At 39.3% G+C, this 23854-nt stretch overlaps 1 protein-coding gene across 6 annotated transcripts in view; it reads left to right on the top strand.

Annotated features, from left to right (window-relative positions):
- Positions 1-10614: 10614 nt before the first annotated feature.
- ppfia2 (PTPRF interacting protein alpha 2) overlaps positions 10615-23854 on the top strand; it is a 334142-nt gene continuing 320902 nt past the window's right edge. For all 6 annotated transcript variants that reach the window (XM_073059619.1, XM_073059615.1, XM_073059617.1 and 3 more), the window contains exon 1: positions 10615-11241. In XM_073059619.1, coding sequence (XP_072915720.1) covers positions 11002-11241 — 240 coding nt within the window. In that variant the 5' untranslated portion in view covers positions 10615-11001. The remainder of the gene's footprint in view (positions 11242-23854) is intronic.

Genomic DNA, 23854 nt, shown 5'->3' with positions numbered 1-23854 from the left:
TGTGGAATACTGTAAGACCTGGAGAAAACTCATGCATTCCATGGGGAGGATGTACAGAATGGCACTGGAATCAAACACCCATCTCCGGAGTGCCCCGAGCTACGATAGCATCATGCTAACCACTGTGCTACCGTCCAGCGTATCACACTTCACTCCATCACAACTTCCAGTGACATTGTACATCCCCTTCTGTTTGTGCACTTCCTCCCATCCCCTTATATGCAGCCACCACTCATGGCTAAACATTCTTTTTCATGTGATTTGTACCTGTCCCTCATGGTTACCTTTGACAAACTTTCTGCGTGGAGCACGGCACAAGTACATAGAGGTTTGGGGCTTGGAGGGATATGGGTTAAAAGAAGGAAATCAGGGCTAATTGGGTCAGGACTATGGTCAGCAAGGATAGATGGGCCTCTATCCATGCTATACCACTCTATGACTCTCTGTTCATTCATTTATCCTGCTATTAATCTCATTCATACATTTTATAATTCTCCCTTTGATGAAAAGAGCATAGTAATATCAGGGAAAACCATAAAACTGCAAGAAGACGTTCAACCACCTCCATACTTACACACAGAAGTAATCATGAAGGTGATTGGTGTGATGGACACATGTCCACACATGTGGGGGTGTTTTCATAGCCAATGACAGACAGACAGACATACTTTATTGATCCCAAGGGAAATTGGGTTTCGTTACAGTCGCACCAACCAAGAATAGTGTAGAAATATAACAATATAAAACCAGAAATAATTAAATAATAATAAGTAAATTATGCCAAGTGGAAATAAGTCCAGGACCAGCCTATTGGCTCAAGGTGTCTGACACTCCGAGGGAGGAGTTGTAAAGTTTGATGGCCACAGGTAGGAATGACTTCCTATGACGCTCAGTGTTGCATCTCGGTGGAATGAGTCTCTGGCTGAATGTACTCCTGTGCCTAACCAATACATTATGGAGTGGATGGGAGACATTGTCCAAGATGGCATGCAACTTGGACAGCATCCTCTTTTCAGACACCACCGTCAGAGAGTCCAGTTCCACCCCTACAACATCACTGGCCTTACGAATGAGTTTGTTGATTCTGTTGGTGTCTGCTACCCTCAGACTGCTACCCCAGCACACAACAGCAAACATGATAGCACTGGCCACCACAGACTCGTAGAACATCCTCAGCATTGTCTGGCAGATGTTAAAGGACCTCAGTCTCCTCAGGAAATAGAGACAGCTTTGACCCTTCTTGTAGACAGCCTCAGTGTTCTTTGACCAGTCCAGTTTATCGTCAATTCATATCCCCAGGTACTTGTAATCCTCCACCATGTCCACACTGACCCCTTGGATGGAAACAGCGGTCACTGGTGCCTTAGTCCTCCTCAGGTCCACCACCAGCTCTTTAGTCTTTTTCACATTAAGCTGCAGATGATTCTGTTCACACCATGTGACAAAGTTTCCCACCGTAGCCCTGTACTCAGCCTCATCTCCCTTGCTGATGCATCCAACTATGGCAGTCATCAGAAAACTTCTGAAGATAGCAAGACTCTGTGCAGTAGTTGAAGTCGGATGTGTAGATGGTGAAAAGAAAGGGAGACAGGACAGTCCCCTGTGGAGACCCAGTGATGCTGACCACTCTGTCAGACACACAGTGTTGCAAGCGCACGTACTGAGGTCTGCCAGTCAGGTAATCAATAATCCATGACACCAGGGAAGCATCCACCTGCATCACTGCATCAATGCTGGAATTGAATCATCCAGTCATTCAGATCAACACTCACTCCTGTGAAAGCATATTAACCACAATGGATATGATATTGAAAGATGCTACCTCCCCCTCCCAATCACCATCCCCCTTCCCACCCCTGCACCTCCAGTTGCTACTTTACATGCTATCCGGTACCTCTGCGGATGAGCCTATGCAACTAGAGGAGTCTAAAGCAGGGCTCTTGCACCTCCCAAAACACAAAGGATGCCAGCAAAGAGCGTTTTAATTGTTAGAATTAATATTTGTTCAGTCCCTGTCAGGGATCACTGAACGTCCAAGTGCCAGGAAGCAGCTGTTGGTTAAGTTTCAGTACTTCATACTAACATGAAAAGTTGCTGAACGTCCTTGGCTACTATGCTAACTCTAAATGGTAATCTTCACAAGATGTGTCTTCTGAAGGACACATTGAAATAGGATTAAAAATAAACTCTAAGATCTATATACCAGAAGCAGCAGATTATCTACTGATGGAACTGGAAGATTGAACAGTATCTATGAGGGGAGAGGAAACGTAATATTTTGCATCCTGTTGCAGGAATTCTATCTGAAACACTGACAAATAATCCTCCCCCCCCCCCCCTCCGCCCCCACAGACGTTGTTCGACTCGCTGAGTTCCTCCAGCAGATCATTTGTTGCTCCAGATTCTGGCATCTTCAGTGTTGTGTCTCTGTATATCAGAACCCATTATTTCCATGCAGTACATGGAAGCAAAAATACAGATCATCTTCACTGGTAGCAGCTGTTCGAACCTCAGTAAGATTTCTTGGCTCTGTGGAAATTCTCAATCTTCCTGAAGTTGGACATCCAAGGGACTACTTAGTCAGTTTCCCCAGCTTGTTTTTCATTCGAACTAACTGCAATCAGTCTACTATTAGCTGTTGCTACCCATTTCTGACTAAGCGATAATTGTTTTCTATTTTTCCAGTTGCATTGATTCATTTGTGAGATGCACGGCTAAAGTGATTGCTTCCATCAAATCAAATCTTCTTTATCCTATCCTGAAGTACCAATTTCATTCCTAGCTGTTTATTATATTCAAGTATGATGATGAAATCCATATTGTATTTTTCATGTTTCTTCAGGTTCAACACCTTCAAAATCTATCATATTTGATATTCACTTTCAGAACCAGAATAAGATTTAATATAATTTGCATATGTTGTGAAATTTGTTGAATTTGCAGCAGCAGTACAATGTAATACATGATAAATATAGAAAAAAATTATGGATTATTAAATAGTTAAATAAGTAGTACAAGAACAGAAATAATAAAAAAAAGTAGTGAGGTAGTGTTCATGGGTTCAATGTCCAGTTAGGAATCGGATGCCTGAGGAGAAGAAGCTGTTCCTGAATCGCTGAGTGTGTGCCTTCAGGCTCCTGTACCTTCTTCCTGATGGTAACAAAGAGAAGAGGGTAGTTGGGGGGGGGGGGGGGTCCTTGATGATGGACACCACCTTTTTGAGTCACTGCTCCTTGAAGATGTCTTGGATACTACGGAGGCTAGTATCTATAATGGAGCTAACTAATGTTATAATTCTCTGCAGCTTAGTTCAATCCTGTGCAGTAATTTCCCCCACCCTCCACCCCACTTACCAGATGGTGATACAGCCAGTCAGAATATTCTCCACTGTACATCTGTAGGAATTTTCAAGTGTTTCAAGTGACAGATCAAATTTCCTCAAACTCCTAATGAAATATAGCCACTACGTTGCTTTCATTACAGCTGCATTAATATGTTGGGACCAGGTCAGGTCCTCAGAGATATTGAAATCCAGGAACTTGAAATTGCTTATTCTCTCCACTTCTGATCTCCCTGTGAGGATTGGTTTGTGTTCCCTCACCTTATCCTTCCTGAAGTCCACAATCAGCTTTCTGATCTTACTGACATTGAGTGCAAGGTTGCTACTGTGTCACCACTCAACTAGCTGATATATCTTGCTCCTGTGCTCCCTCTCATCACCATTCTGCCAGCAACGGGTTGTATCATCAGCAGATTTATAGATGGCATTTGAGCTGTGCCTAGCCACACAGTCGTGTATGTAGAGTCGGTAGAGCAGTGGGCTAAGCACACACCCTTGAGGTGTGCCAGTGTGGTGGAGGTGTTATTATCAATCCACACAGATTGTGAACTTCTGGTTAGGAAGTCGAGGATCCAGTTGCAGAGGGATGTACAGAGGTGCAAGTTCTGTAGCTTTTCAATCAAGACTGCAGGAATGATGGTGTTAACTACTGAGCTATCATCAATAAACAGCATCCTGACCAAGGTATTTGTATTGTCCAGCTGAGCCAAGGCCATCTATAGAGCCAGCGCAATTGCATCTGCTGTAGACCTATTGTGGCGATAGGCAAATTGCAGCACTAAAAGCAAGAACAGTATATCATAGAGATAAACAATCTCAAAATCAATAAATCAAGTCAAAGATCCACAGTCTTGATAAACTCCGTCATTAAAAGTGGTGGGTAGTTAAGCTGCTAAGAGAAGGGAAGGGGTTGGTGGATAAGAGCATCCCCATGCTCAACCAGGGGCCCAGCTTATGATGACTAAACACTGAATTTAAACATGTATAACTATGTTTAACCCATAGAGCCACCAGGAAGATACAATAGCTTGTACCAGAAATCTCACCTATTACATAATCCTGTCTTCAAACAATTAGATTCATTCTACGTGCTATCAAAAAAGGTTGATCGAAGGCAATGGGACTAGCCATCGTCGCAAATGATGAGTGATCCACCACCAGCCAAAGTATTCCATTACCTAAAATTGCGGAAAGTTGTCCAGGCATATCACATCACCAAGAGCAGAGCAAATACATTTACAATTACCAGATTGTTTTAACAGTAGTTATTGAGGAAAATATATTGGTAACATAACACAACTCAGGAGAACAGCAGATCATGGTTAACCTGTAGGTACTTCCAAAAATTCAGAAGTCAGCAAATTTTGCAAACTTAGATGGAAAACTAACATAAAATTTTCTGTAAAATATTTTAAAACAACTATTGTGAAAACATCTGCTTCCTCAGAGTCATTCAGGAAAGCAGATGTGTAAAATGCAGCATTTGTTGGCAAATATTTTTACAACACTACCAACAGATATCCAATGTTGTGTTCTCACTTCGTTTCTCTGAAAAGTTCCAAGCAGTTCAGAAAATTCTGATAAACTGAACTGACATTTCAACTTCCTTTTAACATTGTTTTAAATAAGCAATGTTACATATTGCAATTATTAATCTATTTCTGTTGAGGGATTTCCCACAGACACACTGCTGTTTTGGAGTTAAATGTAGAAGCCAATTAGTTGACTCAATTTCTAATTCATTCACTTTTATCACTCTTAATTTTCAGCCCACTCTCAAAAACACCCACTCACAAGGGTGAAAATTCTACTCAAATTTCTGCTCATCAAAGTAAAATTCAGTGTATTTATTCTTGTCACAATTATGAAATAAGTATTTAAAATAAAGAAAGCTGATGATCCAGAGAGAAGAGAATTTTGTCTTCAGAATTTGACAGGTTCCTCACCAAATTATTTGCATTTTACAATATATTTCCAAGAAGTTTCTGAATGTTCACTAAGCTGTTAATATCTTCCAAGCTACTCTGCTTCAATTCATTGTAATTATTTATATAAGGATCAGAAATTGGTGTTCCTTGCAATTGTAAAGAATGCTATTTTGATTTTCTATCTATCTATCTACCTACCCATTAGCCTACTTATCTCCTGACCTATTAACTTACATATCTACCGATTTATTTACTTACTTATTTACTTATATTTTACATCTTGCCCAGTTCCAATCCTAAATGTACAAAGCATAATTTTCTATACTTTTTGGCTATCCAGAATGAAGGGTTCCTTCAAGATGCACACAACCTTGCCGTGGCTTGGCAGCTTGCTTTGTTGATTGGAGTCAGGGCATTATGCTCTGGCTCTCAGATGGGTCATCCACGCCAAACAGGTCAAAGGGTAGAGGCCAGACGAAGAATGGTCCACTAGTCCTCCAGGTTCAGTGGTTCAGCTCAGGGCTAACATCCCTGGCTGATAAAACAAAATTGTTAAGGAAACAGCAATGAAGAGTCCTACATGAGGAAATCTGCAGATGCTGGAAATTCAAGCAACACACACAAAATGCTGGTGGAACGCAGCAGGCCAGGCAGCATCTATTGGAAGAAGTACAGTCGACGTTTCCGGCCGAGACCCTTCGTCAGGACTAGCTGAAAATAAAAGATAGTAAGAGATTTGAAAGTAGGAGGGGGAGGGGGAAATCTGATATGATAGGAGAAGACCGGAGGGAGTGCAGTGAAGCCAAGAGCTGGAAAGGTCTTCTCCTATCATTTCTGATTTCCCCCTCCCCCTCCTACTTTCAAATCTCTTACTATCTTTTATTTCAGTTAGACCTGACGAAGGGTCTCGGCCTGAAACGTCGACAGTGCTTCTCCCTATAGATGCTGCCTGGCCTGCTGCGTCCCACCAGCATTTTGTGTGAAGAATCCTACATCTGATTGTGATGGTATTCTTGAGTCTCACCTCATTACCTGCATGACTGACGGTAGTGAAAATCGAGAAGAAGCTACTGACACGATGAAGGAAGCCCTGAACACCCCACAGAGATGGAGGACCTTCATTGCTGCCCTAAACGCCATTGGCGTAACAGGTGGTAAGTAAGAATGAAGAGTTGTAATATACTAATGGCATAACTGCTGTCAAAATAGTAATTGATTGCCTTGATGGTGTTTTCACTAAATACACTCTATCAATTGAAGATGAGCTTCTCTCTGATGACTATCAAAACATCATAAACTAGTTGTCTCAATTGCGAATTGTTTTAAGTGAGTTCTGGATGAAGGTAACATAATTGTAAGACGTATTGAGAAAACAAATAAATTAGGAGGACATGTTGAGAATGAGGAACGTGCTGCCACATGGTGAAGCAGGTAACAGCAGTTCATTTATGGGATGTGCCTTCTGCAGTCCATGTTTCAAGCCTTTCCTGGTCATGCTCCCCAACTCTTCCTCTGCAGAATTGACAACTGCATTGGTGCTGCTTCATGCACCCATGCTGAGCTCACCAATTTCATCAACTTCGTCTCCAACTTTCACCCTGTCTTTAAATTCACCTGGTCCACTTCAAATACCTCCTTTCCCTTTTTGGATCTCTCTGTTTCCATCTCTGGAGACAAACTGTCAACTGACATCTTTTATAACCCCACAGATTCCCATAGTTATTTGACTATGCCTCTTCCCACCCTATCTCCTGTAAAAATGCTATTCTCTTTTCTTACTTTGCCTCCGCTGCATCTATTCCTTGGATGAAGACATCAGAGGACGTTCCAGGACATCAGAGAACAAGGTTTCCCTTCCTCAACGATTGATGGTGCCCTCCTCTGCATCTCCTCCATTTCCCAGACATCTATACTCACTCATCTTTCTGCTGCCTTAACAGTGATAGAGTTCCTCTTGACCTTACCTACCACCCCATGGGCCCCCCCCCCCCGTCCAACCCTTCATTCTCAGCAACTTCCACCATCTCCAAAGGGATCCTACCACCGAACACATCTTTATCTTCCCCTCCATCTCTGTTTTTTCAGGAATCACTCTCTCTGTGATTCCCTTGTCCATTCATCCCTACTCACTAATCTCCCTCCTGAAACATATCCCTGCAAGTGGCCAAAGTGCAACACCTACCTATTCACCTCCTCCCTCACCCCGAACAGTCCTTCCAGGTGAGGCAATACTTCACCTGCACATCTGCTGGGGTCACCTGTTCTATCCAATACTCCCGATATAGCCTCTTCTAAATTGGGAGACCGCTTTGCCAAGCACCTCTGCTCCATCTGCCAAACGTGCAACTACCCGGTGGCCAAATATTTTAATTCCAATTCCCGTTCTCATTCCAACATGTCAATCCACGACCTCCTCTTGTGCCATGATGAGTCCGACCTAAGGGTGTTGGAGCAACACTTTATATTCCATCTCAGTAGCCTCCAACCTGATGGAATAAATATCACTTTTGCCTTTTGGTAAAAAAAAATTCTCCTTCCTCTCCTTTTTCCCCACTTTGGCCTCTAACCTCTTCTCAACTGCCTTTCACTTCCCCCTGGTGGCACTCCCCCTTCTCTTTCCCCCATGGGTTACTCTCCTCTCCTATCAGATTCCTTCCTCTCCAACCTTTCCCAACCACCTGGCTTCACCCATCACCTTCTAACTATTCTCCTTCTCCTCCCCAACTCTTCTTATTCTGGCATCTTCCCCCTTCCTTTCCGGTCCTGAAGAAGTGCCTTGGCCCAAAACGTCAACTGTTTCTTCGTTTCTATAGATGCTGCCTGAACTGCGGAGTTCCTCCAGAATTTTGAATGTTTTGTTTTGGTTTTCCAGTATCTGCAGAATTTATGTTTAACATTTACTTGTATTTATTGATGTTTTAAAATTTTATACATGTAAACTATCTACAGTATCTGTGAATAAAGAAACAATATGACCAGAGATCATTCTGTGCCCCATTCTTTTTGTTGAGAAATTTAAGCTGATGATTACAGGGTTGCCATACTGTAGAACATCTGTGAGAAGGATCTCATTTGCTCTCTTGATGAGGACATATGGGGATCCGTCTGGCGTAAGATAAATTCAGTTTAAATATTTGCACTGTATTTATTGTACACTCTTACTACGGAGCTGGATTCATCTGCCAACTGCTTTTGTTGCTCATTAAAGAATGAGAATTGAAACTGGAGCACATTTTAAGGAAAGAAAGATGTCCTCAAAATATTTCCCTAAGTTTTGAAAGATGTATTAACAATAAGACTTTGAACACTTGACAAGATAGTGGTTAGACATTGATTCAAGGTAGTTCCAAAAACTCCTGGCAGTTTTTCAGCACATACCATCTTTTACATTTTAGGTTCATTCTGCTTATCCTGGTTACTTCAGACCTGGGGTTCCCAGTCTGGGGTCCATGGCGCCTCGGCAATGATAGGGCTCCATGGCATAATAAAGTTTGTGAACCCCCTGCTTTAAACTATTTGGATGAATGAATAGGTCAGTCATCACCATTCCACTTCAATTATTCACTCATCCATTTTGTCTTTTGCCCTGTAATCTATCTTTTTTTTGTTCTTGTCTTCCTTTTTTTTCTCTGCATCTCAAAACTTCGCCTCTTTTTATTCTTTTTTCCCCTGTTGATGAAAGGTCTCTATGTATAGATATTCATTTGATCTCCCATTCATGTTCAGCTCTTTCTGATTTTTATTTCAGAATTCCAGCATTGATAGGATTTGCATTTTATGTTATGTAAAGCAGCTGTGAACACATAAAAGGTAGCAGACTATAGGCTTGTGTATTGCTTCACAGCCTTAAGAACATCAATATTCCAGGGACACAATAATTGGCTAATGATTTCCAATGCACAATTCTGGTTTTGGCAATAAGAAATACTATGCTTTCCTGTTATTTATTTATTTAATTGCCGATTTTCGTAGGAGTGGAATCTGATATCAAAAACGTAAATGTGGTAAACCTGTATGAACATTGATTACCACAAGTTGTGATCACACTGTTTACACCCTACGCATCATCCTCTGTTCTTTTTGTCATCCATATTTAATAGTGTCGTTTTAACCAAAGCTAGACAAGAACAGTGAATGAGAGTTTGTAGGCAATTCAATAAATTAAAACCCTTTATTCAGATTATATTTGAAGAGGATATGTTTGCTCGGCACAAATTTGTATAACTGAAAGAATGTAATAATTTACGCGGAACAATTAACTATTTTATGCAGTTTTTAAATGGTAAGAGGGATAACTGTTTTCAGATCTTTCACATCACCCGAAGTCTTTTCATATTGCAAGCAATGTCTTTATATATGTTTAGTATGTTTCTGTTTCATTTGGATTGCGACAGTGTTTTGACAGGTACTTTCTTACTACACGTAGCATTTGTTATGCCGATAACGATATTTTAAAGTCTGTTCCTCAGCCGGTTGAAAATTAAAAAGGAAACGTACCGGGTCAGGCATGTCAAATCAATGCTTGTGCATACAGCCTATAAGCAATGACATCTTAATAATGACATCATTGGCGAGAAAGTATGCAGCTGCTTCAGAGGGCGCACAAAGTGGTGACACATACAGATATTACAGCTACCTCTCCCATACTGATCTTGGGAGTGGCACGCAATCTACATCTGGTTTCCGCTACTACCTACATTTAACATTACAACCGCGCGTCGCCGCCAGCGCTTCAATATTGCAAAGCGTTCCTCCAAAAATCATCCGCACACCAATTTGACAACACAACCCTTCCTTGCTGCCGAACAGCTGGCGAGAGTGCAGTTAATTCTGTAGGTGCAGCACTTGACAGCTCAGAACCCGGGGTATGAGGTAATGCCTAATAAACTCCGGGCACGCCCATGTAGATCGGTACTTCAAACTGAAACACACTGAGAAAAGATGCTCGGCGTATGAACTGTAATTCTCCCGCCGGAGCCGGTTGGTAAAAGAGAATGTTGCTGGGAGCCGGCAATTTATTTTTAAAAGCATATGCACTTGCACACAGAGGGGACGGGGCAAGGTTGCAGAGGCGCCCCGGGCTCGCTCGCGCGCCGCCGCGAGGGGCCCCGGGCTCGATCGCGCGCCGCGCCGCGCCCCGCCCCGCCCCCTCCCGCGCGAGCCCGGCAGCCCCTCGCCGTTTGTAGCGCGCGCGCGCGCACGTTTCACAAATTTCCAGTCGCATCTTCAATCTCCCACCGCCCCCCCCCCCCGCCCGCCCGCCCAACCATTCCTCGTTTAGGACCATTTTACAGCCGTTTGTTAATATTAATATTTTCTAAACCTCGCTCTCAGTCTTCAGAGTGACGGTGACAAGCGGGGCGGGGGCTCGGCTCGAGATCAAACCGTTGGCGGTGACGGCTGGAGTCGTTTCTCCCCCTCCTCTCTCTCTCTCCTTCATATTCTCACCCGGTTTAATCGGTAAAGGATGTGAGCGGTGCACAACTTGGGGTGGCATTGCTCATCTGTACTATATACATGTAAGATAGTGAAAAGAGATTCAGGAGAGGAGAGGTGTCAGGGCGGTAAATGTCAGGAGCGGTGGCCGGCGTTCCTCCCCCCCCACCCCCGAACTATCGCGCGGGCTTTTATTTCGGTTTTTCTTTGCATTATTCTCTTTATTTTCCGCTGGAAGGTGGGTTTTTTTTCTGTGTGTTTCTCACCTCGCCGCTGGCCTGAGAGACTCGGGGGACGATGATGTGCGAGGTGATGCCCACCATCAGCGAGGACACCCTCAGCCAGAGGGGCTCCCAGAGCAGCTCGGAGGACTCCAATTTCGAGCAACTGATGGTCAACATGCTGGACGAACGCGACCGGCTGCTCGATACCCTCCGGGAGACCCAGGAGAGCCTGGCGCTGGCACAGGGCAAACTCCAGGATGTCATCTACGATAGGGACTCTCTGCAGCGCCAGCTCAACTCTGCATTGCCTCAGGTAGGAGCATCCGGCTTCTCGGAGTAAGGCTAAGATTTGCAAATGTGCACTCGTTCAACTGTCGAACATCTCCTCTTCCTCTAAATGTTCTCTTCCCCCTCCTCCGCCCATGTGTTTAATCATCTGATATTTACATCTGGGGATCTATCCGTATCTCATAGGTATATCAAAACTTCATTCCGAAATGTATTAATTTAGGAGAAGAATAAATAAACTACCAAAGCCAACATATGTTGCCTTTCCTTAACTAGCCTGGATTTGTCTTCTAGAACCACTGTAGTCCTTCAGGTGAATATACTCCACATTGTTGGGTGTAAAATTTGAGAATTCACATATTGCCCCAATGAGGGAATAGAATGTGATTTGGGGCAAACTTGCAGGAAATGGTGTTTCCATGCTCCTTTGCCCCAATCTTACTACATACGGAGGTTGGATGTTTGATTTCCTGAGCATTGTTAAAACTGGCCCTATTCAATTGGAGAGTATTCCAGCATCCTTCTGACTTGTGATTTGCAGATGAGAGAAAGCCACTGGAGTCAGGAGGTGAGTCACTCTTGTAGGATGCACAACTTCTGACCTCTTGTAGCTGCAGTTTCTGGCCCAGTGTTAGCTTCAAGGTAATGCCTCATCGATAATAACGTTATTGAATCAGATCCTTCTATTGGAGAACGGCATTGCCTGCCATTTGTGTTTTTCAAGCAATACTTTCCACATTCTTTTATCTAGGTATTATTACGGTCAAGCATAGGGTATCTCATTGTGTGAGCAGCTGAGAATGAAACTAAATATTGTGCAATTACAACAACCTCTCCATAACTGACCTAGTGATGGAAAGAATGTTTCTGATGAAACAACAGATTATAGTTGGTTTGAAGAACTCCTGCAGCAGTATCTCTGGGCCAAAATGATGAGTGAGTATCGAAAGACCACCAAATGTTCTTTCATTCACAGTTAGGTGTCCAACTAGTAGAGGTCTTTCCCTTCCATTCCTGTTGTCTTATTTCTTGCTATTGTACTTTGGTGAATGGTAAACAATGACATTTTTAAGCTTAAATTGTAGTTTTTTTTTGGGATTGTGAAATGTAGTTTCTACATTGTGCACTGTGATTGTTCTTGCCAGCCTTTAAGTATTTGATTTTTTTTCACCTTAATCCAATATTTACTAAATGAACACCGTACACTTTAGAAAGTAATGTAAAAATATTTATTTATGGATTGATTGTGAATGATAAATATTGAATTAAGTACAATTTATATTATTTAAAAACAATTGCAAATGTTAAGCAATTTTTTAATATGTGAAACTAGTAAATATTGGGTTGCTGTCCTTCAGGTTTTTCATGTCTGTTTCAAGGTAACTTTTCTAGAAATGAAATTTATATGTAGACCATATCATTAGAGAAGTTTTGCTACCTTTCCTGAGATTTTGTTGTTTCACTGTCATTGCAGTATCTAAGTTCCTGTGAAGTGTAAATATGTAAATATTCAGAATTGAAATTTGTATTCACACCTTGAGTGATTTAAAACTGATTTAAAATAAACTATTGTCATTTTGAGATACTTAAGTATATTTGAAAAATGAACTGAATCAGATATGTTTTATCTAATTTAGAAGTTAACATGGTGTTAAGGATGTTTTAAAAAAAACATTTGAAATGATGGATAACAGCAGTTTAAATTGGGCAATATTTGCATTTGAAATCACAGATGTCCTATTAAATGATATCAATAAAATGTACAATTTTGATTCAGTACACATCCATCGGATTCTTTTTGTTGAAAAGTGTTTTGTATTCAAATTATTTAAAATAAATATTGATTGTAGCATGTTTGTCTACTGCTTGGCTCTTGTGAGCCATACATTTCTTTCTAAATCCTGCAATTCAATTTGTAAAATCTTATGTTTTTTGGGGTGTCATATAGCCATTTTCCATGTACAGGTTGCATTTGAAAAGATTATTTTCAAGCTGAAAGTCGTGGATGACCAAGATGGTGATTGAGTCATTGATCTTATTTGTGTTTGCTCATTACATATATGGTTGAAAAGGCATGTAGCACTGGTGATATTCTTGGCAGGTTGGACTTCCTCTCCTCTCTGTAGCGTGGCTGCAGAATTCAGATCTGAGAGAATAGAATATCAAGATATAGTATGACATTTGAGAATAAGTTGTGTGCAAAATCTATAAATGGGTACTTTCAGTCAAATTAACCATTAAATTTGTGGGTTACATGAGTCAGTCAAAGAAGGAAACTTATCTTGGCTGAGTCTAGAGTCTGTTCTAATTCTTTTCTTTGTTCAACACCGATGTGACTGATTATTAAATGCTGCCTGAAGTTGCTTACCATGCATTTGAGTTCTATCAAGATGCTTTATCAGGATTGAAGGAGAAGGTTTTTTGCAAACTTCTCAGTATAATTTGGGATGGATACAAAATGGTCCCCTCCAATTGAAGCTTACATCCCGTGAATGAAGTTTCCAAGTGACAGCTTAATTATGGTGTCTGAATCCGATGTTGCATTTGCACTCTTTCCATCAATTGTATTAATCTGATTTCAAACGAATTGTGCCCTCTCATTTTTATATTCACTTTTCATGGGTCTGTTCTCTAAACTGTCCATCTATTTGTCACATACAATTATCCAGAGCAACTGTATCTTTATTAATATTGTCTTAGTATTCATTCATGAACAGCAATATGTTCTTCGTTATACTGTATTATGCTCAGGATTCAACATCAATAGAATCTGCCAAGTTACTTAGTTATTTCTATGGTGGATCAAAGACTGATTGTTACAGAAAACATATCAGATTTCATGGCTGCATACTGATTTCCATGGTAGATCCAATTCTGATAGCCACACAAAATCTAAGCAGTTTTATTTTCTAGCAGTCAAGTAGTCACTTCCCTGAAGAATGAACTTACTTGATTCAGCTGGCAAATTTTTTGGTCCATTATGCTACAGATGACCCAAAAATTTAAGGTATGGAATGAAGTTCATTCCCATGGAGTGAATTTATGTGCACTGGAGAAAGAAAATAACTTCACATAAAATTTAATTTTTCATTCTTCTTGTGTTTCTTGATGCCTGCACAGATGACACTACTATTCATTTTGAAAAATCGTGACGTGAACAATTTTCTACGAATGCAACACCCCATAATGTGGGGTTGCTTGTATTGTTGTATAAGACATTACCCAAAAATTTATAAATTGCTCACGAAAAATGGCAGATAAGAGCTTAAAATTGCAAAAATCTAATCTTGAAGCCATGCTTCCTATATAGGATGTTCTTACCACGGCAAAGATTGTTAGAGTATCAACACAATTGAGCCCCTTTTGAATCATCTCACTTGATGTTTCTAAATGGTGGAGGTTATACATGCAATAAAAAGTTCAAATAGAGTTAAAACATCACACTATTTGAGTGATGATATCTCTCCCTCAAGGTAAGCTTGCTAATTACTCATCAAAATGCTGTATTGAGAAGTTCATTTGCAAGTATGCATTCAGGTCATTAGGTTTGTATATCTTTATGAATTATGAATGTCCTGCCTTTCTAATCTTTGCTCCTTTATAATTTCTTTGCTACATCTTATTTAAGTAGCTTTCTTATCATGGATTTCACGTTTGTACTATGAACAATTGAAGGAAGAGAAGTAGCAGCAGTTTAAAACCCCTGGACACCCTGCAGCTCTGCCTGCTGAAGGGCTGCTCGCGGAAGATTTTACCCAGCACAGTTGTTCTATAGATTGATTCATGTTATAGGCTTAGTATAAGTATGTAATCTTTTACTGAAGTTGTCTAATGCACTGGAGATTATACTTTATTATAAATATGTCCTTTGTAAGAGATATAACTCTTAGTCCATTTTGTAAAACTGCATCAAGCCATTTATATGTGAACATTTTTCCAGAGCAAACGTTTGCAATAGATGCCAGTGACCAGAATTAATAAGCTTTGATATTTTTAACAGTAATGACTTCCCTTACGACTAGGGTTTCATTAATTGTACTTTAGTACCTGTTAGCTCATGACAACTAAAAAGACCACTCTGTCATTGACCCAGGTTATGTATGATCCGTACAGAAGGAAAATAAGTCAATACAAATTCTGTTGGTGCACTTTTATGCACCCTCATTCCTTAGCTATCCTGGACAGTCACAGGATTGCTGTCCTGGACAATGACACCAGTTTGTGCAATGAATATTTTCTGCAGTGTTATGTTATTTTACGTGTTACTAAGCTGGTTCCTAATATAGTGATGCTTAAATGTGGAATGTTGTTGTTTTTTTTAATTGGTTGACATAGCAGAATTAATTAACTGTCATTATTCCTAGTATATTTAACTTAGAGCAAATGGCAAAAAGAAAAATATGAACCTATAACATCTAATTTTAGTTCATTAGCTGTATTAGTCTCTGTGTAAAAATAAAAATAAAATAAAATAAATTAAACCAGAACACATTTATAAATTATACACAGAGGCTATCACTTTTGCCTGAATACTGATCTCTGAATAATATTTCAAATTTAGACATAAAAATTGTTCCAACTGAAAAGTGCTTTGTGTGGGAAAAGAAATCTAACATGATTAAAAAGATGATTACATGAACTTTGTCATGTATTATTTATATAATTTTGTTTAATAAGAATTAATCCATCATGACGTTAATTATATATTAATAGAGCACTCCATTATAGGGGGTGTTTTTTTAAAAAAAAGTATCTGTGGAACCGAAAATTGGTGCCCTACTCAATATCTTTTAATCAACATCACAGATTCAGATACAGTAGTCACATCAATAGTAGTTGAAATTTCTGTGTGAAAATTGGATACCCTTTCCTCTGCATTATAATAGTGTCAACAAATTATTGTTGGTGAAGAACATGCTGATTATTTTGGGAATGGTGATGTAAAAACCACAAGTATCTGTCTCATTACTTCATGAAATTGATGATAGCTACAAGATTCTCATGTATGCCCAATGAATGTGGAATTGCAAAAGTTGCTCTTAGTAATTTAACAAGTCAACATAAAGGTAAAAGTGAATACAAAAATTTGGGATAATTCCTGCTGTTTGCAGAGCTAACATTTCAAAAGATACTGTGCCAGGTCTGAGGAGAGACAAGGACTTCTTTTCTATTGATATTAATGAAAGGGAATGGCTGAAAATACCTGGTTATAGATTATTAATTTAAAAAGACATTCATGGCTTATTAAACTAAGTTGCCAGTAACAATACCATATTTACTTGGCATACCAGCCTTATTAATCTAATATATGGCACTGCTGGTGGGCTAGACATAAGTGAAATGCAAAACTCTGCAGATGCTGTAACTCTGAAATGAAAATGATTAGGTGCTGTCTGATCCATTAACTATATCCAGCATTTAGGATGGTGGTGAATATTGGTAGCTCGGGTTGAGGTGTTTGTACTATATATACGTGGGCACTCCCAGAAAGAAACACAAACAACTGTGCACTGAGGATGTTACCTCGAATGGTGATGAAATCTCTGAAAGCTAATTGCCTAGCTTGGCGAATGGCATAACATCAAATATATCTAGCATTTCCTGTTTACATTTCAGCATGTACATAAGGCTACTCAATGCAACAAACAATAAATCTGTTCTATCACACTGCTAGGTAAGTTAAGAATGGTCTTGTACACACAGTAGTTAAGAACTTGCATTTATACTTGTGGCTTTTCAGAGTACTAGAGTGAACAACCTCTCTGGATTATACAAAAATATTAAAAATGATCAAAAATGTTCTTCTGTTGCTTATGTTGTACACAGTGATAATTATTTTATTAATTGGCTTGCCTTATTTTAAATAATTGTCTATACCTCACAATTAAATAGCTTTTTCTTCAAGTACATAATCAAGCAGTGCATCACAAAGATGAAAGCTTCCTGTGTGATATCTGACATAGTGGAATTGGGTCTTTTTCCACTCTTGCTCTATGCTGCCACAGTGTATATATTGTTGAATGTTACTATTATAATATAACTCCTGTCTTGGTTGGTGGCATTGGGTGTTCATGCTCCTCATTATTTTCCAAATCAACTTTTTTTTATTTGCTGCACAATATTTGCAAAGCATGTTTTCTGAATTATTACGACTGCATAGCTCTCAAATGATTTTGCTTTGTGATATGATCCATGTGATTGGTTTTACAGTGCTTCAGACTCAATAAATTGCATTGAGAATGATCTTCTTCTAAAAGTATATAAAATATATCGCTCTCACTAATGTTACAGTCCAGATTGATAATTCTCCTTGAATGCAAGCAGTCCCCTTGACCCACAGGTTGGATTTCAGAAGAATATTTGGTGATTAAAAACATTGCCATTTTATGATGTGAGAAGGTTTTCATAAGGATGACAAGGGGTGTTATCCACTAGCAAGATAACCTTTTCTGGTAAGCCCTTTTGATTGCAGGTGTTCCTGAACATGAAGAACAAACTTTTTGTTATGAAATTCTTTGAAAATGTCATAGTTTATCCTTGCAGATTTTTGACTAAAATATTTTGCTGGCATATTAGTGATTAAACTTCCTGCAAATAATGGTATTTTCTCAGCTTCACCAATCAGTGTTTGAGCTTGTGTGAGCCATGTATTGCAGCAGCAGCTCAGTCCAATACATAACTTTAAAAAAAACTGGACAGCACATGAATATCAACATATGCTTACTCGGCCTGTGACCCAGGAGAATGTCATTTGATCTTTGATGAATATTTCCAACAAAGTCTGATATCATTTGTATTGTAAATCTTTCTGTTTGCAAATTTTTTCAATGAATGTGATGAATTTTTGCCAGAAACCATGAACTGTTTACTGATTTATCAGCATTTATCATCCCCCCCCCCCCCCCTTGAATGTGGTTCTCTTGATGCCATGGTTGTAAACTGTCACGTATCCAAGCAGATGAGTAGATTAAAAAAAACTAAATTGCAAAGATCTGGGTATGCTGTAAATCCAAAGTCTGGTCAAATGGGTTGTCTTTAAAAAGAATGGAGGCAGAAAATGACACAAACAGTCCTTTAGTAGAGAGCCTTTATGGAGAGAGGAAGACTAGAGTTAAAGCCTTGGGTCAATAAAACCCAAGATCAACCTGAAATATTTTGCTCATTTTGCTCTCCAAGAATGTTGCCTGACCTGCTGCCAAGTCCTCGTTATTTACTGTCATCTTTCTTTTTTATTGGGGATACTACTTGATGTCCTAATCAGTTAAGCAATTGCACTCCCTGTTGTTCTCTGAATTATGATCCATTTGTTCACTTATTTCATATCAGAATCATGGTTAATATTACTGACATACGTCAGGAGATCTGTTGTTTTGCAGCAGCAAACAACAGATATATATAATATATAAACAAATAAGTAGTGCAAAAACAGAGTAAATATAAAATAGGTGAGGTAGTGTTCATGGGTTCATTGTCCATTCAGAAAACTAATGGCAGTGGAGAAGTTGTTCCTGAAATGTTGATGTCTGTCTTCCACTGAAGCTACCTTTTCTTCTCAAACACAAGTTCTTTTCAGTGCTTAAAAACACACTTTTGATCCCATGTTAGGGCAATAACTATATGTACACCAGCAATGTGATGTAATAGGACTTTATTCAGCACAAGCAGACGTGTAGAGATCTAGTGGAAAAATCTTCCTGAACTCAAAATACCCTTTCAGTAAAAGATTAAAAACAGGTGATTAATTATGCTTTCACTAGTTCAATTATTTTGAGTATGGAGATGTGGTTCTGTAGAATTATAGTTGTACGTTCTGATCAGATCTTTAAATGGTAAGACCAGCTATGAATATTCAAACATTTTTTTGTGACAGGCTAGTTCATTTTAATATTCTAAAAGCTTTTGAGGGTTATACCCAAATATATAAATTATTCTTTTACTGTAGTATTATGAGAGATGCCTCTCAAGGTATCCAAACACCCCAAGTATTCAATGACAGAACCAGTATCATATTTGAAGAACCAAGAGGCAAGATAGCCAATCTGGAACCTTACTTAATCTCATTCTAGGTGTTTACTTGTAGTACAATCAATATTCCCCTACTGTCTGTGCATTTGACCAATGTATTTCTGAATGTTTTATGGTCATGCCGGTTTACAAATATCATTGGATACTATCTTAATTGAGAATATCTTTTTACAAGTGTCAAGAGATTGCCTTCTCAGTTTTCAAAGTGTATCTATTGAGTGGCCACTTGTTATAAAATGCAGTCTTTCAGTTCACTAATAGTGGTGTTCATGGAATTGTCCTTGTAATTTAAAAACTCATCACTGCTTGTGGGTTACATTTCAAAGCAGCTGAAGGCTACTTCTTGTTTGTAGTTTTGGCCACAGTGCCTTTAAAAAGTATTCAACAAGTTAACATAAATGAGAATTACAACCCGAGATTTTGATTAATATACTTTCAAAATTTTATTTGTAAATACTTTTTTCATAGTAGAGCCCAAAAACAGGGAAAAATCTGAAGTATGAAAATCTAAAAATTCAGGAACTGAAATATTAGCAGTTCAAAAGTATTCATCCCCCTTTGCTCAGTACGTAGTTGAACCACCTCTCGTTATTCCAGCCAGTAGTTTTATTGGATAAGATTCTATTAGGTTTGTATAATGTAATGGAAGAAGATTTTCTCACTCTGCCTAGCAAAATTGCTCAAGCTGTGCTAGGTTAGTTGGAGAGCAGCAATGGACAGCAGTCTTTTGCTAGAGATGTTCGATTGGGTTGTCAGGACTCTGACTGGGCCACTCAAGGACATTGATTTTCATCATTTAAAGCCACTTTATGGTTGCCCTCACAGTGTTCTTTGGGTCGGTGTTCTGCTGAAAGATGAACTTCCTCCCCAGTTTAAGCTTTCTGACAAGGGCTGGCAGGTGTTTATCCAAGATCTCTCTGTATTTAGCAGCCTTCATCTTCCCATCAATCCTGACCAGATTTCCTATCCCCGCCACTGAAAAGCATCCCCATAGCATGATGCTACCTCCACTATATTTTACAGTAGGAATGGTGACACGGCCATAGTGGGGTGTGTCAGGAATGGACAGGAGGAAGAGTATAGGAAACTGATACAGGACTTTGTGATATGGTGCAACTCAAACTACCTGCGTCTCAATATCACCAAGACCAAGGAGATGGTGGTGGACTTTAGGAGATCTAGGCCTCATATGGAGCCAGTGATCATTAATGGAGAATGTGTGGAGCTGGTTAAGACCTACAAGTATCTGGGAGTGCAGTTAGACGAGAAGCTAGACTGGACTGCCAACACAGATGCCTTGTGCAGGAAGGCACAGAGTCGACTGTACTTCCTTAGAAGGTTGGCGTCATTCAATGTTTGTAGTGACATGCTGAAGATGTTCTATAGGTCAGTTGTGGAGAGCGCCCTCTTCTTTGTGGTGGCGTGTTGGGGAGGCAGCATTAAGAAGAGGGACGCCTCACGTCTTAATAAGCTGGTAAGGAAGGCGGGCTCTGTCGTGGGCAAAGTACTGGAGAGTATAACATCGGTAGCAGAGCGAAGGGCGCTGACTAGGCTACGGTCAATCATGGAAAACCCTGAACATCCTCTACATAGCACCATCCAGAGACAGAGAAGCAGTTTCAGCGACAGGTTGCTATCGATGCAATGCTCCTCAGACAGGATGAAGAGATCAATACTCCCCAATGCCATTCGGCTTTACAATTCAACCACCAGGAGTAAGATATGTTAAAGTGCCGGGGTTAGGACTCAATGTATTTAAGTAAACTACTTAAGAACTTTTTAAAAGCTATTTATTAATGCTTTTTGAGAGGGTGATTTTAGATGCATATCATATTTTTACTGAGTTAAGTATTGTATGTAATTAGTTTTGCTACAATAAGTGTATGGGACATTGGAAAAAATGTTGAATTTCCCCATGGGGATGAATAAAGTATCTATCTATCTATCTATCTATCTACCTGGGTAATACACAGTACTAGATTTATGCCACTTGTACCACTTAGTGCTGAGGCCATGAAGTTCTACTTTAGTCTCATTCAACCACAAGACCTTCGTCCATGTCTTTGGAATATTTTCTAAGTGACACATTGCTAAGTCTTTATGAGACATTATGATTTTTTTTCAGCCAGTGTTTCTTCCTTGCCACTCTTTCATAAATACCCTTTTTATACAAAGCTTAAGAGATTGTGGAGGCATGAAATTCATCTAAATTTGCAGCCACTGACTTCTGCAGCTCACTTAGAGTGACTGTTGGCATCACAGTAGCATCTCTTAACTGCCTTTCTTCTCTGGTGACTAAATTTAGAGAAGTGGCCTGACCTAGGCAGTGTGGCTGTGGTTTTGTATTGTTTCCACTTTTTCATGCTGAGCTGCACTGAGCTCCAAGGCATGTTCAGTGCCTTTGAGATGGTCTTGTACCCTGCCCCAGATTTGTGCTTCTGTTATCATTTCCCTGAGTTGTTTTGAATACTCTTTTGTCTTTATTTTGGTTGGTCTTTTGAAAATCTACCATACTACTGGACCTTACAAAGAGAAGGGGTATTTATTAAGAATTCATTGAAAACAGGTGATCCTCAAATTTTGTACAACAAATGAGTTGGTAAGGTAGGAAAATTAGCATAGTTATTACAAAGGAGATGAACACTTTTCCAGCCTCACAATTTTGGTTTTTAATTTTTAGTAAATTATTGACAGATTTTTCTTTTGATTTGACATGATACACAATGTTTTGTAGATTAGCTCAAAATCCTACTTCAATATATTTTAAATTTAGAAAATGAGACTTAATATGTGAAAATAGCTGTGGGGACTGAATACTCTTTCAAGGCACAATATCATTTCCTTGTATTATTATTCCTACTATTCCTTAATTAAAAGGCAGATCTGCACAGTAATATTGACTCATTGGGATATCCTATACTGTGTTTCAAAAGTTTAAACCCTACTGTTTATGTACGTTCACCGTAGCTAAATTAACTATTCTTGCAATATTCTCAAAAATTGAGTTTTTAAATTTTTGGAAGCCTGACCTCTTTAAACCTGAAAATGTGGTCTTTTTACACAAGTAGCATGATAATTTGAAATTTAAAAAGAGTAGCCAGAAGCAAAATTAGACAAAAAAATCAGTAGCAGAGAGAAACGTGGGGAGAGAATTACAAGTTTTATGAAGACACATCTGGTAAGGATACTAAAGAACATCAGAGAAATTTACAGAGATCAAATTGTGTGTAAGAACAGATTTGAGAAATAAGGAAACTAGCAGCTATTACAACATAACATTAAATGGCTGATGAATGGATGAAACTTGGCAGAAGTTTTTGAAGAACTTGGATTTATGCAAGGTGGTAACAGGGTTAAGACTGCATATGCTGGAATCCCAAGCATCACGAAGTGCTGGAGAAACTCAGTAGATCAGGCATTGTGTATGGAGGGAAATGGGCAATCAAAGTTTTGGTCAATAGCTTTCATCTAGATTGGAAAGAATGGAGATAGCCAGTATAAAAAGGAGAGAATGATTGGAGCAAAAGCTGAGGGTGATGGGTGGATTCTGATGAGAGTGTTGAAAGGCAGATGAGGGAGAGTGAAAGAGGGAATGATGACCGAGGCTCAGAGATCCACCTCTGGGTGTTGCTTTATTCAAGGTATTTGGATTTTAGCCAACAGAGTAGTTGAGTTTGGAAATAATGAACGTGAGGAAGGAGATTTCAGTAGCAGATGAATTGAGCCATACAGCAAAATAAAGCTGAGAAATCAAGCTGTATACTGAAGTATAATTGGAGCAGTTGGTGTTGGGATATATACTAGAAGAAATTATTAATGACCTGTTTAAATCCTAAAGCCAAATGAGCTTGCAGTGAACAGGTGGATATTCTGTGTTTCATAGCAAAATAATGGTGGGATCCTAATTGCATCACAATAGCTGTTTTAGATCACTTGAATTGCCTTGTTTGGCCATCTAGTTGTAGTAAAATGGAAATAACAGTAAGTTTGCAGTTTATTAGTAATTTAAGAAGTACATTTCCCATTCTGATTACTGTCTTTGCAACATCAGTGGCATAGCATATTTGTGGAATAAAACTGGTCAGTGAGTTTCTGCTAGTTATCTCTCACGAACTTCTGGCTCGAACAATTAAAGTAACAATGCTCAGAGGGTTTTGGAAGGTGCATGGGTGCAAATAGCATATCATTTGACTGAAGTTGATAATTCAAATCTGGGAACTTTTATCTTGATCCGAAACACTGTTAGACTTTTCCATCACACCATCTGAGTCAGCGTGAATGTCATCATGATTGTATGTAGCAGTTTTCTTTGAAGTTTTTGTTATGTTTACTAGTCAGTGAAACGATTTAGGGATAAAGAGAAAAGGGCATGGTTGGTGATGGTTGTAATTAGTTTGATACCTAGCTGGAGCTTAAAGAATCAAGCTGCACAACTGTGCATTTTTCAGAGGGTCATAAGGAACAATTATTGGCCAAGGCCACTATCTCCTGCGTTAACATTCAGTCCTGTGAGATCTTTAATATATGGTGCTCATAAACATGTTGTTCTAGCTGCAATGAAAGCAGAATGTTGAATGTATCTCTTCTGATTTTACTCCTTTGCCTGTGGAGAA

This window comes from Hemitrygon akajei, chromosome 10, assembly GCF_048418815.1.
Source record: "Hemitrygon akajei chromosome 10, sHemAka1.3, whole genome shotgun sequence".
Lineage (NCBI taxonomy): Eukaryota > Metazoa > Chordata > Chondrichthyes > Myliobatiformes > Dasyatidae > Hemitrygon > Hemitrygon akajei.
This window is presented reverse-complemented; position numbering and strand designations above follow the sequence as displayed.